The 12,061-nt window shown below is 33.6% G+C and overlaps 1 protein-coding gene across 1 annotated transcript in view; it reads left to right on the forward strand.

Annotated features, from left to right (window-relative positions):
• The window catches only part of KDM6A (lysine demethylase 6A), a 198,137-nt gene that overhangs the window by 156,993 nt on the left and 29,083 nt on the right, over positions 1-12,061 (forward strand). Inside the window, 6 exon segments of the mRNA XM_025051082.1 lie at positions 3,793-3,922; positions 5,139-5,244; positions 5,878-6,083; positions 8,099-8,163; positions 8,239-8,313; positions 12,034-12,061. The exon segment at positions 12,034-12,061 is cut by the window's right edge and continues 51 nt beyond it. Of these exon segments, the coding sequence (XP_024906850.1) occupies positions 3,793-3,922; positions 5,139-5,244; positions 5,878-6,083; positions 8,099-8,163; positions 8,239-8,313; positions 12,034-12,061 (610 nt within the window).

Here is a 12,061-nt window from a genome sequence, read left to right on the forward strand (position 1 = left end):
GTCTTACAAGATCTTTTCTTGTGAGTAACTTAAAATCACATTGGATAATCTCTAAATTTGACCAAATTCTTCTAAAGCATATATTGAAATTCTTGAATTTCTAAAACTTACTCTTTAGAAATTTAAAGTTTTTATGTTAGTCTTTTTGTCTAGATGTTATAGTATCATTTGCTTCAACTCTGGGCCTAAAGAAAATAGGCATGTTTTAATATCCAGATCAAACACTGCTGAGCAATCCTTAGACACAGTGTTTTTTGCCTCACTGCTAATTTTACTGCCACCTATCCGCTGCCCATTAGGCTGCTGGGTCCTGTCTTATTTCTTAGATACTGCTGCTGCCACTCTGCTGGAGCAGGGTCTTCTCTTCCACTCTCTGTAGACTCAGGACAGTTGCTAGAAAATGGGGAAAAATTTAGAAGTCCAAAACTAATAAACAGCATAGACCTTAAGGGACTTAAGAGACCTGGAGGATTGCTGTCAGAAAGAGGTCCATGGAAGTGAAAGTTATAAACAGTTTACAGTAGCAGTTACCATAAATTTTCAAGAATAAAGTCTTATGCCGTGGATACCTAGGTGTGATTGTGTTTCTTAATAACGATTATCTTATCTTCCATCTCAGTTTTGAGGTATATATAAACATTCACTTCAGAATTTTTAATTACATTCTTACAGTTTTATGGTCAGCTTTTAACTCTTAAATAAGACAATTTTGCCTTATTACATACAAACTATGTATAAATACACTCATATATATATATATGTATGTATGTGTGTGTGTGTATATATGTATATGGATGTGTGTATCTTGTAAGTAGCTAGATATATCAAAACATTATAGACCCCTGGGATTGCTTGGGTTATTTCAGTGAAGCTAGGCCTCAGTTTATTAATGAAGAGACAAAAAAAGCTCTGATAAATTGATGATAAAAATCTTATGAGGCTTAGAGAAAAAGTCAAGATGGCAAATGATAGATGTCATGTTGTTTGCCATTTCTGTTTGTTGATAGTGTCCTGCGCTAGCTAGGCAGGAGTCCAGAACTCAGAAGGGAAAAGTGACATAGGTGCAAGAAATGTTTCTAGTCTAGGCACTTCGTATCCAAAGATAATTAAAGCTTGGATCATTTTACCTACAGAGCACTTTTTCATTTTTCTACCAAAGGATGTGGGTAAATTTGAAAGTAAGTTTAAGCCAATATTTTAGATAATTGGGCTATGAGTAATTTCCTCCTATTGAACTTTGCTCATGGAGTTTCAGAGAAAAGGATTTAAAATGGGATAATCAACGTAAATGCTTTTCTCCACTTTGGATTGTTACAGTAAAGTTTCATTATTTGGCTTGAAGTATTATAAACAGCGTTGGACACTTACATGTTCAGAAGATAAAATCTATTCCTGTTATCCACAACTCCGTCCTTTGCATTAGGATTAATAAATGTATTTGAAGTGAAAAAACCTTATAGTCACTATTATAGACAACTACATACACCAGTTCCTTCAGAGAAATTCCTATTTGTTTTAGACTTGACCTAAATAGGGAGTCAATGTTTGAAATACAATAAAAAACTGCTTGATATAATTCGATTGCATGGTTTATTCTGACTATCCTCTTATTTTTACATAGTGAGTTTTTAAAGTGTTGGTTATTTTTAATCTGACTCTTGTTTGGTTCATTTTAGTGTTGCAGTGGTCAGTGTGATACATCAGAAGGCAGTTACAATACCTTTGCTACTTTTATGGTTTAAAGTTGTAATTGTAGCATTCAGTTGAATCATATCAGCTCCCTTAGTCATGCCTCACCTTTTTCTTTTCTATTTTAAAATAAAGGCAGCTACACTTTTCATTGTTTTACTTTCCCATTTGCCTTTTTTTTTTAATTGATAGAGAACTATAGAAATGATGGAGGCAAAAATTCTGCTAATCTAGCAAACCCTGATTTCTAGTCTCATCTCTCCAGAATGTTGGAGAAACTTAAATTTTGGTGCCACGTTTAATGAGTATGAAATAGTCTTTTATGCTACAGTTTTAATACTTGGTTCCTATCTTCTAGTTCTTTAAAATATTAATCATTTACTATACAGTACGTCGTCTATCCCCTATTCTGAGAAACAAATTTTATCTATTCAGAGTCATATTTTGTTTAAATCCCAAAGTTAAATAGTGGCAGTTACACAATTCAGCTTGAAAACTAATGATTTATGTGGATATTGTAAGTGAATTAGCTTTTTCTTGCACTGGTTTAATGATACTGCTTGAATTGTTTATTTTCCAGTCTCAGTCAAGTATTTTCTACTTCCATAGAGTTTATAAATTAGTACCAATTTTATACCTAAATTTAAAGGCTTAAATGTATCATGTCTGTTTTTAAATGTACAAGACACTCATGCTTTATAGAAAACTGGTATTGAGTAAAAGAGTCATTTATTTAACCTGGAACCTTAATTATTACTTGAACATAAAAATTTCACTTCAATTAACTAATTCACATACTTAAAAAAAAAATGTCAGTTATTTTTAACTTAATTCATTTCTTTGAGACTTGCTATGAACCTCTTGTATTTTTACTTGGAGTTGTAATTGAGAAAATTAAGAAAGTGACACTATAATGCTAATTAGTTGTAATATCTCAAAAGAATTGTAGCAGTTGAATTTGAAGCCTTACTTTTCATTAGTGCCAACCATACAGGCTGATTTGTAAGGTTTTTTCAGTTTAGGAAAAATGGCAAAATAAGGAAAATTAATTTTGTTTCATCCTGTATTATTCTATACTTTATGATGAAAAATTGATAATTCATCAGTAAGTAACATTAATACATTTTTAACTCCCTGCCATAATTACAATTTTCAAATTCTTATCTGAAATTTTAATGTTAAGAGTACTTGATGTTTAATTGGTTATTTTTGAACTTACAATAATTGGAATGGTAGGTTAGTTAACCTGGAATGATTTGAAAGCTCGAGATTGTCTTGCTGATTTTTCTGAGTTGGGTAGAGACTTTAAAAAATTGGAAATATCTTTTTTTTTCCTTAGACTAAATTACAATTTATGAATAACTGTACCATAAATTAAGAATTTACAAATTAACAAACATAATACATAATACCTTCATTAAAGGAAAATAAACTCCAGAAATTAGTCAGTAATAATTATAGAATGTCAAAGAATGGATAGCAACTATAGACCTCATTTTAAAAATTGGTATGATTTGCTGTAAATTTAGTAGATTGGAGTCTTTCTAAATTTTATTAGTCAACGAGTTACACAGAAAATTCTTTCCAGATTTGAGAAAAGTATGGTAAAGGTCTTTTCAGGTTTGAGAATTGTCACTAAGATATTCTGGTTATAATTGCTGATATGATAAGAAGAGACGCATATCTGTTTTTACTATTATCTAGACCATTTTTGGTCAAGTTATTGTTTTAACGTTTAATGGGGAAAAAATCTGATGGTGGAAGATGGCGGAGAGGAAATTGGAGTGTGTGTTCTTCAGTGAAAACTTAAATTGGAAAATTAACAAGCGAAATAAGGACCGTCATCAATAATTTATGTATTTTAGTATCTTTTTTATTTTCTTCAATGGAAGATACAGGAATCAAGTATTTGCTGAAATTAATAATTCTTAGTTTTTTGCTGATCCAAATTGCATGAATTTGTATAATTTAATTAGGATTTAATTCAGGATTTTTTATTCTGTTTTTTAAATAAATGTACAATTGATTTGTTATCCCTTTTTTTCTTTTTCTTTTTTTCTTTTTTTTTCTTTTTCTTTTTCTTTCTTTTTTTTTTTTTTTAAGGAATCTAGGTAAAAATGGCTTATCTAACAGTAGCATTTTACTGGATAAGTGTCCGCCTCCAAGACCACCATCTTCACCATACCCTCCCTTGCCAAAGGACAAGTTGAATCCACCTACACCTAGTATTTATGTGAGTCTGAATTGACTGACTAGAAGAAATAAACCAGTGCTTGAATCTACCTGTCTTTCATAAGATCTTGCTTTAAATCAATATGGATGCTCTTTAGGAAATATTAAAATATTGGCAGAAGCTTGAATGTTTTGGGTGGAAGAAAAGATGTATTCAAAAAGATTTTGTAATTTCATTTAAAATGTGCCTTCTCTGCTGTTAACTGTGATTAGTGTAGTGAGAAACACATTTTACTGCCCCCAGTTTTGAGCAAGCAGGGTTTTAAATCTGCATTCTACTAGTTGTATGAACATTCATTCTGTTTTTATACATCTAAGAAACATATTATTTACCTTCAAAAGTGAGAACATAATATGCGGTAATAGATATATCATTAAAAAGCTTAATAAATTATTTAAAACTGAATATTAAGTTTACTTTATGGACTTTTAGACTTCTAATATAGGAAGTTAAAAGTTCCATCAAAGCAACTTTTTTTTTTTTTTAATACGTCTCCCAAATACTTTCTCCTACCCCATTTACTTCTTCCATCCTCCTATTTCTATCCCAAATGAAAAAAATTTAAACTATAAAGTTTGTTTTTTTAGAGATTTGGCCCTGTTTTTGTCTTTAGAGGCCACATATTACCATATTAATCCTTCCTTCAACCAGTATTTATTCATCCTTTAGTATGTAAGGGAAGCACTGAGATAGAACTATAATAAAACTTTTTTTAAACTGAGGTCTGAGGCAGAGGAAATGTAAAATTAAGATTTATCTTTTACAGGTCTTCAACCTGCTTTCATTTTGGTAATATTTTAAAAGAACATTTTGATTTTTTCTTTTTGTGATTAAAAAAACCATATAACATAAAATTTACCATCTTCACCATTTTTAAGTTCAGTAGTTTTAAGTGTATTCTCATGGTTGCAAGACAGCTATCCAGAACTTTATCTTGCAAATCTGAAATTCTATACCCATTTAAAAACAACTCCCTTTTCCATGGTCTCCCCAGCTACTGGTAACCACCACTTTATTTCTCCCACATATTTTGTATGTGATTATATCTAATTACAATTAGTATCAAAATACATAGCGATAAAGTGCTGTAAAATATAAAGTAGAAACAGCAGCACATGGGATACATTATTTAAATAGTAATAATTATGAATTTGATATAATATTTAAATAAAAGGTCTGTTTTCTAGAGTTCTAACCATGTGTTTTAATTTTACAGTTGGAAAATAAACGTGATGCTTTCTTTCCTCCATTACATCAATTTTGTACAAATCCAAACAACCCTGTTACAGTAATACGTGGCCTTGCTGGAGCTCTTAAGTTGGGTAAGCTTTAATAAGAAAAAAGAAAAGTTTGTGTATTTCTTTTGCTACCTATTAACTTTTAGAGCATGAGCAGAAACTTATTTCTATTTATTTTTTCAGTTTTTCACATTTTCATATTTTCCTGGCTGCAAGAGTGTGTGTGTGTCAGTGTCAGTGTCTCACTTCTTTAATCCATAACGTGAAGGTATAATGATGATACTGGTTACCTGCAATTTACTGATGGTTTTTAAATTTATTTTGGTCAAATTATATAATTATAATTATGATTTAGGTTGACTGATAGAAGAAATTTTTAGCAAATATATAGGTAAAATTTGATGCTACAATTACAATTGCCTCCTAACTATTTCTTGGCATTTGCAGAAATTAAATCAATAAATAAAATGTCAGTCTCTGGCCCCTTGATTCCACCTGCGTTGGTGACATGACAAATAAGTCCAGGGCTTCAGTATATGGTTGTAGAAACCTGACATGAAGCCCAGGGGTGTGGAGGCCCTAGCTAGTTTGTATGATGCAGCACCATAAAACATTTTCCTTTTTTTCTTAAATAAAAAAACAAAACAAAACAAAACACTTTAAAAATGTTATCCAAGTATAATTTTATGTATTAACTAAATTTATTTATTTATGAAGACCTGGGACTTTTTTCTACCAAAACTTTGGTGGAAGCTAACAATGAACATATGGTAGAAGTAAGGACACAGTTGTTACAGCCAGCAGATGAAAACTGGGATCCCACTGGAATGAAGAAAATCTGGCATTGTGAAAGTAATCGGTCTCATACTACAATTGCTAAATACGCACAGTACCAGGCCTCCTCCTTCCAGGAATCACTGAGAGTAAGTATTTATTTCCTGAAGATTATTTTATTTTGGAGATATTTTATTTACTTTGAAAGAGTACATTACTTTTGTAAGCATCTTATTATTTTATAGTTAATGAGAATACTTTATAACTGCTATACAGTTTGCTCTTAATAAAGTCAAAACCTATAGGTTGATAAAGTAGATATTATTACTATCTAGTGAGATGTCTTTCTCATTTCTGGGACATTTTTGTTTAGAGCAGGGTTTCTTAAACTTTGTATTACTGACATTTTGGATTGGACAATTCTTAGTTGTGGGATGTTCGCCTTTGTATTGTAGGATGTTTAGTAGCATCCCTGGCCTCTGCCCACTTAGATTCAGATACTCTTAGCACACCCCTTATCCTTACCCCAGTTGTGACAATCAAAAATGTCTCCGAACATGCTAAATGTCCCCTGGAGGGCAAAATTACCCCTGATTGAGAAGCACTGATACTAGAAGACAAATTAAGTCTTAAATATGCTTTATACTTGCACAATTCCTAGTCTTGTGGCTTCCCATTATTCTCCTCTACCAGGTTAGTCTTATCTGATAGATAGCTCTTCCAGGAAGCATTAGTGGTATTCTTACCAATCTCAGTCTCAGAGAAAACTGAGGGAGCAACATGTTTTAAAATATATGGGAAATTGAAAAGCAAAACTTTGAAAACTAATCAGAGTATTATTATTAAAAGACTCATAGGCCTTTCAGCAATGAAGCATTACTAAAATTCTTTAGCAATGTAGTGAGAACTTCGTGAATTCTCCCACAAAATGACGATAAAACATGTACAAAAATTAGTTTATTAAATGTATTACTCAAATACTTTTAATACTTTTAAGTAGAGTATCTGTACATACTCTACTGCTAAAACTTAATATATGCCTGGAGGTCTTTAATTTGTAATTCATTAGATTTGTTTATATCTGTTTCAGGTTCTTCCCTGAGTTCATGCTTTCGATGAAGGCAACATTTATACCTATAAATTATATATTTGTGTTTCTTTCTCTCTACTACTACTTATATCTTGCAGAGAAATTCACCTAATAAAAACTGTCCTGCAACTTTCATGAGTTGCAGTGAATTCATTCTTCATAGTTCAAACTTTCAAGATAGTTCAACTATATGGCAGTATTATGGTCAGAATAGAATAGATAATAAGCAGGATTCATAGATCTTCAAAGGAAAATTTGGAGGAAGAGTTGAAAAGCAACGATAAGAAGCAGACTATTTAAGTGGGAATGGATCCATAACCAAAGAAAGGATGACTTTTTGTGTGCTTTGGAGGCACAAATGTGTATGAAAAACTTAACACATGTTAAAAAATCTGTACATTTAAAGGGAGGGAGACCAAAATGTCACTAAATATTGCTAACTCAGAAATCATAGGACAGTGTTATAAAATACTATGTCTGTGATACAAAAATTGTAAATAATAGTGATATTTGCATTGAAAAGCACCTATATTTATCTAATACTTTATTTCCTTACTAATGTTGTAAATGTTCTATCATTCATGTATAATTCATTGTGGAAAAATAATTTAGCCCAGGAAGACCTTATATTTGTCCAATAAAGAATAGAGAACTTCGTAACTTCCACCTTATACATATATAGCTGCATATACACATGCCTGTACCTCTGCTAGTTTAGAAATTTTATAATCAATATCGATACTTCTTAAGTCTCTCAACTTTACTTAAATTTTCTCTCCTCTGGAAAAATGGGGCAAGAATGAGAATCTGTAGGGTTTTTTTTCCCCTTATAGAAATATGTTGTTAAGAACTCAGGGAAAAAATTGTGGCTGATAGAGATGGATGGATACAATTGACTTTTCTTGGGTGATTATTTAATGTGGTCTTTGAAGAAATTTTCATGTGAAAGAGGCTATAAAAACTTAGTTTCAAAACATAGATAGTATCCAACCTAATTGTAAACTTTTCATTGTATGATGGAAAGGATAGCTGCTTGTAGAATACTAAGCTAAAATGCTTTTGCTTGATCTATAGGAAGAAAACGAGAAAAGAAGTCACCATAAAGAACACTCCGATAATGAATCTACATCTTCAGATAAGTACGTTATTTTTAATTGTCCACTTAGTATTTCTGATTAAAAGGCATGTTTCTAACATTGTCTCTCTATTTGAAGTTCTGGGAGAAGGAGGAAAGGACCCTTTAAGACCATAAAGTTTGGGACCAACATTGACCTGTCTGATGACAAAAAGTAAGTTTGTAGTCATTATGTGAACTGAAGCAAAGAGTTCTGTTGCAAGATTGAGAATTGTGTACAATTTCTTCTATTTTATTCCTTGTCACTTCTCTAAATTGATATATGTTTTAGCTAAATTATTTTTGCTAAGTTTTACAATTAAAATATTTTTAAATAATTTATTATTTAATTACAGTTGGCATATGCTATATTACTTTCAGGTATACAATATAGTGATTAGGTATTTATATTACTTATAAAGACATCACCCTGATATATTTAGTACCTATCTGACACCATACATAGTTATTACAGTATTAATGACTATATTCCTTATGCTATACTTTACATCCCAGTGACGCTTTTGTAACTACCAGTTGGTACTGCTTAATTCCTTCCCCCTTTTCACTCCCTTCCCCCAACCCCCTACCATCTGGCAACCATCAGAATTTTCCCTGTATCTATGAGTTTGTTTCTGTTTTGTTTGTTTGTTTTGTTCTTTAGATTTCACATATAAGTGAAATCATATGGCATTTGTCTTTCTCTGACTGACTCTATTCAGCACAGTACCCTTTAGGTCTATCCATGTTGTTGAACATGGCAAGATTTCATTCTTTTTTTTATTACTGAGTAATATTCTGTTGTATATATGTGCCACCTCTTTGTCCATTGATGGACACCAAGGTAGCCTCCATATCTTGTCTGTTGTAAATAATGCTACAATGAACATACAGATTCACGTGTCCCTTCGAAGTAGTATCTTGGGTTTTTTCAGATAAATACCTAGAAGTGTTATTACTGTGTCCTTCTTTGTCTCTTGTTATAGCCTTTGTTTTAAAGTCTATTTTGTCTGGCATAAGTATTGCTACCCCAGGTTTTTTCTTTGTTTCCATTTTTATGAAACTTCTTTTTTTATTCCTTTACATGATCTGCAGTGAGTCTCTTGTAGGCAGCATATGTAAAGGTCTTGTCTTCTTATCCATTCAGCCAACCTATCTTTGATTGGAGCCCTTAATCATACACATTTAAAGTGATTGTTGATAGATATGTAGTTATTGCCATTTTATTATTCATATTTTTAATTTTTTTTTTCTTTTTCTTCCTTAAAAAGTCTCTCCAACATTTCCTGTAAATACTGGCTTGGGGTTGATGAACGCCTTTAGTTTTTACTTGTTCGGGAAGCTTTTTATCTGTCCTTCAATTCTAAATGATAGCTTTGCTGAGTACAGTAATGTTGGTTGTAGATCTTTCCTTTTCATCACTTTGAATACTTCGTGCCCATCTGTTCCGGCCTGCAAAGATTCTGTTGAGAAATCAGCTTACAGTCTTATGGGAGCTCCCTTGTAGGTAACTAACTGCTTTTCTCTTGGATACTCTTATGATTCTCTTTTTGTCTTTAACCTTTGGCATTTTCATTATCATGTGTCATGGTGTAGGCCTCTTTGGGTTCATATTGTTTGGGACCCTCTGTGCTTCCCAGGCTTGTATGTTTATTTCCTTCACAAGGTTAGGAAAGTTTACAGTTGTTACTTCTTGAACTTGATTTTTAATTCCTTGCTCTCTCTTTTTTCCTTCTGGTACCTGTATAATGCAAATGCTGGTACATTTGATGTTGTCCCAGAGGCCTGTTATTTTATTGGGTTCTTTTTTCCTGTTCTAATTGGGTGTTTTCTGCTACCTTATCTTCCAAATTGCTGATTCGATCCTCTGCTTCATCTAATCTACTATTGATTTCCTGAAATATTCTTCATTTCTTCATTTCAGTTATTGTATTCTTCATTTCTTTTTGGTTCTTTTTTATGTTTTCTATCTCAATTTTTATGTTTTCTCTCTCTTTGTTTAAGTTCTCACTGAGTTTGTTGAACATCCCTGTTACAGTGCTTTGAACTCTGCATTTGGTAGATTGCTTATCATTTTGTTTGAGTTCTCTTTCTGGAGCTTTGTTCTATTCTTTCATTTGGGACATGTTTCTTTGTCTCCCCATTTTGTCTCCTCCCTATGTTTGTTTCTATGTATTAGGTAGAGCTGCTAGGTCTTCTGGTCTTAGTAGAGTAGCCTTATGTAGTAGGTGTCCTGTGGGACCCAGTCTCCCTGGTCACCTGAGCTGAGTGTTCTAGGTATGTACCTCGTATGAGTTGTTCATGCCCTTCTGTTGTAGTTGAGCCTTGGTTGCTATTGGCACATCAGTGGGAGGGATTGGCTCATGGGTTGATTTGTTGTGAGGACTGGCCTTGACTACAGTGGAGTAGCTGTTGTGCAGGGGCTGACCATATGGAGCAGGAGCAAGATTTGCTTTAGTAGGGCTGTTGTGGCTGCCCAGTCTGCCCTTTGGACGTGTCATCCTCTGGCTCAGACCCAAGCTGGTTACCTGGAATGCTGGCCCCAGGGCCACCTGGTATGAGCCACCAAGCAATTTACAGATGGCTGCCACCCATGCTGGGCTTGGATTTGCCTCAAAAAAACCAAGCTTCAAACCATAGCTGGCTGCCTCTAGTGCTGAGTTTTAAGCTGTTCAGCAAGAGGCACAGGACACACCAAGGCCAGATGTTGCTTGTTTTTAGATTTTGTGACTCTTGGAGAGATTTTAGGAAAATACACAGCATGAGCCAAGACAGGCCAGTTGCATGGAAAAGCCACTGGAAATAGCTTGGCTTGGCCCATACGTCAGCTGCGGTGGGTTATCAGGGAATCACCTGGGCAGGGCAACCTGTGTTACCTAGGTTGTTGGAGACTCAGATATGGCATTTGGAGGTCTGGAGTGGTGAGGGCTCAACTAAGGGACAGTAGCTTCTACCAGAAATTCTGTCTGGGAGAAAGGTATCCCTCCAGCCCTCACCCAGAAGCCAGACAATTCAATTCCTCCCCATATGTCCCTGGCGACTTTTGAGCTGCTGCCCCAGGGCTGGATCTCAGAGTGAGTGAGTCTGTCAACGAATAGGTTCATGCTTGGGCTTCTCAAGAGGAACATCTGTGACTCTTCTGTCCTCCATCTTACTTAGCCACATCTCTGCTGGTTTTCACAGCCAGAGGTTGTAGGGATTTCTCTTTCCAGCACTGGAACCTTGGGCTGGGGGCCCTGTGTGGGACTAGGACCCCTTGCTCCTTTGAGGGGACCTCTGCAGCCAAGATATCCCTTCTGATTATCTCTTCCAATTTTTAAACGCCACACTCAGCTGTGGGACCAGTTCATTTCACGTCTCTACACCTCCTACCACTCTCAAGGTAGCCTATTCTGTGTGTCTCCAGTTGTAGGATTTATATTCAGCTAGATTTCAGGTCTAGAATCTCAGTGATTCTCAATAGTTGTAATTTTAATGTGGTTATAAGAGAAGACAAGCACAACACCATCTTGACCTGATGTCTAAAAGTGTTTTCTTAACTTAAAATCCTTGTACAGATTTTAATTTAAGATCCTCACTATATATGAATTACATAATCATAACATTATATTTGATTATTTGTAATATCTTTTGATTAATAATATATAATTCTATAAAATAGAATTATACAAGAATCATAAAAATTGGAAGTCAGTTTTTTATTTACTTGGTCAGTAATTTTTATGCTTTTTGTTAGGAATTTTTCTTTGGAAAAATTTAAGCATTCCAGTGTGAGAATAAAATATTTATAGATTTAATTGTTTTTCTGATTGGAATGCGAGGTTTTTAATGAAATGATTAATTTCCACAAATATTTGTAGCGGGGTTTCACTCTTGATCTATTATTTTATTGCAGGTGGAAGTTGCAGCTACTTGAGCTGACT

Source organism: Pteropus alecto, unplaced genomic scaffold, assembly GCF_000325575.1.
Source record: "Pteropus alecto unplaced genomic scaffold, ASM32557v1 scaffold77, whole genome shotgun sequence".
In the NCBI taxonomy this organism is placed as follows: domain Eukaryota; kingdom Metazoa; phylum Chordata; class Mammalia; order Chiroptera; family Pteropodidae; genus Pteropus; species Pteropus alecto.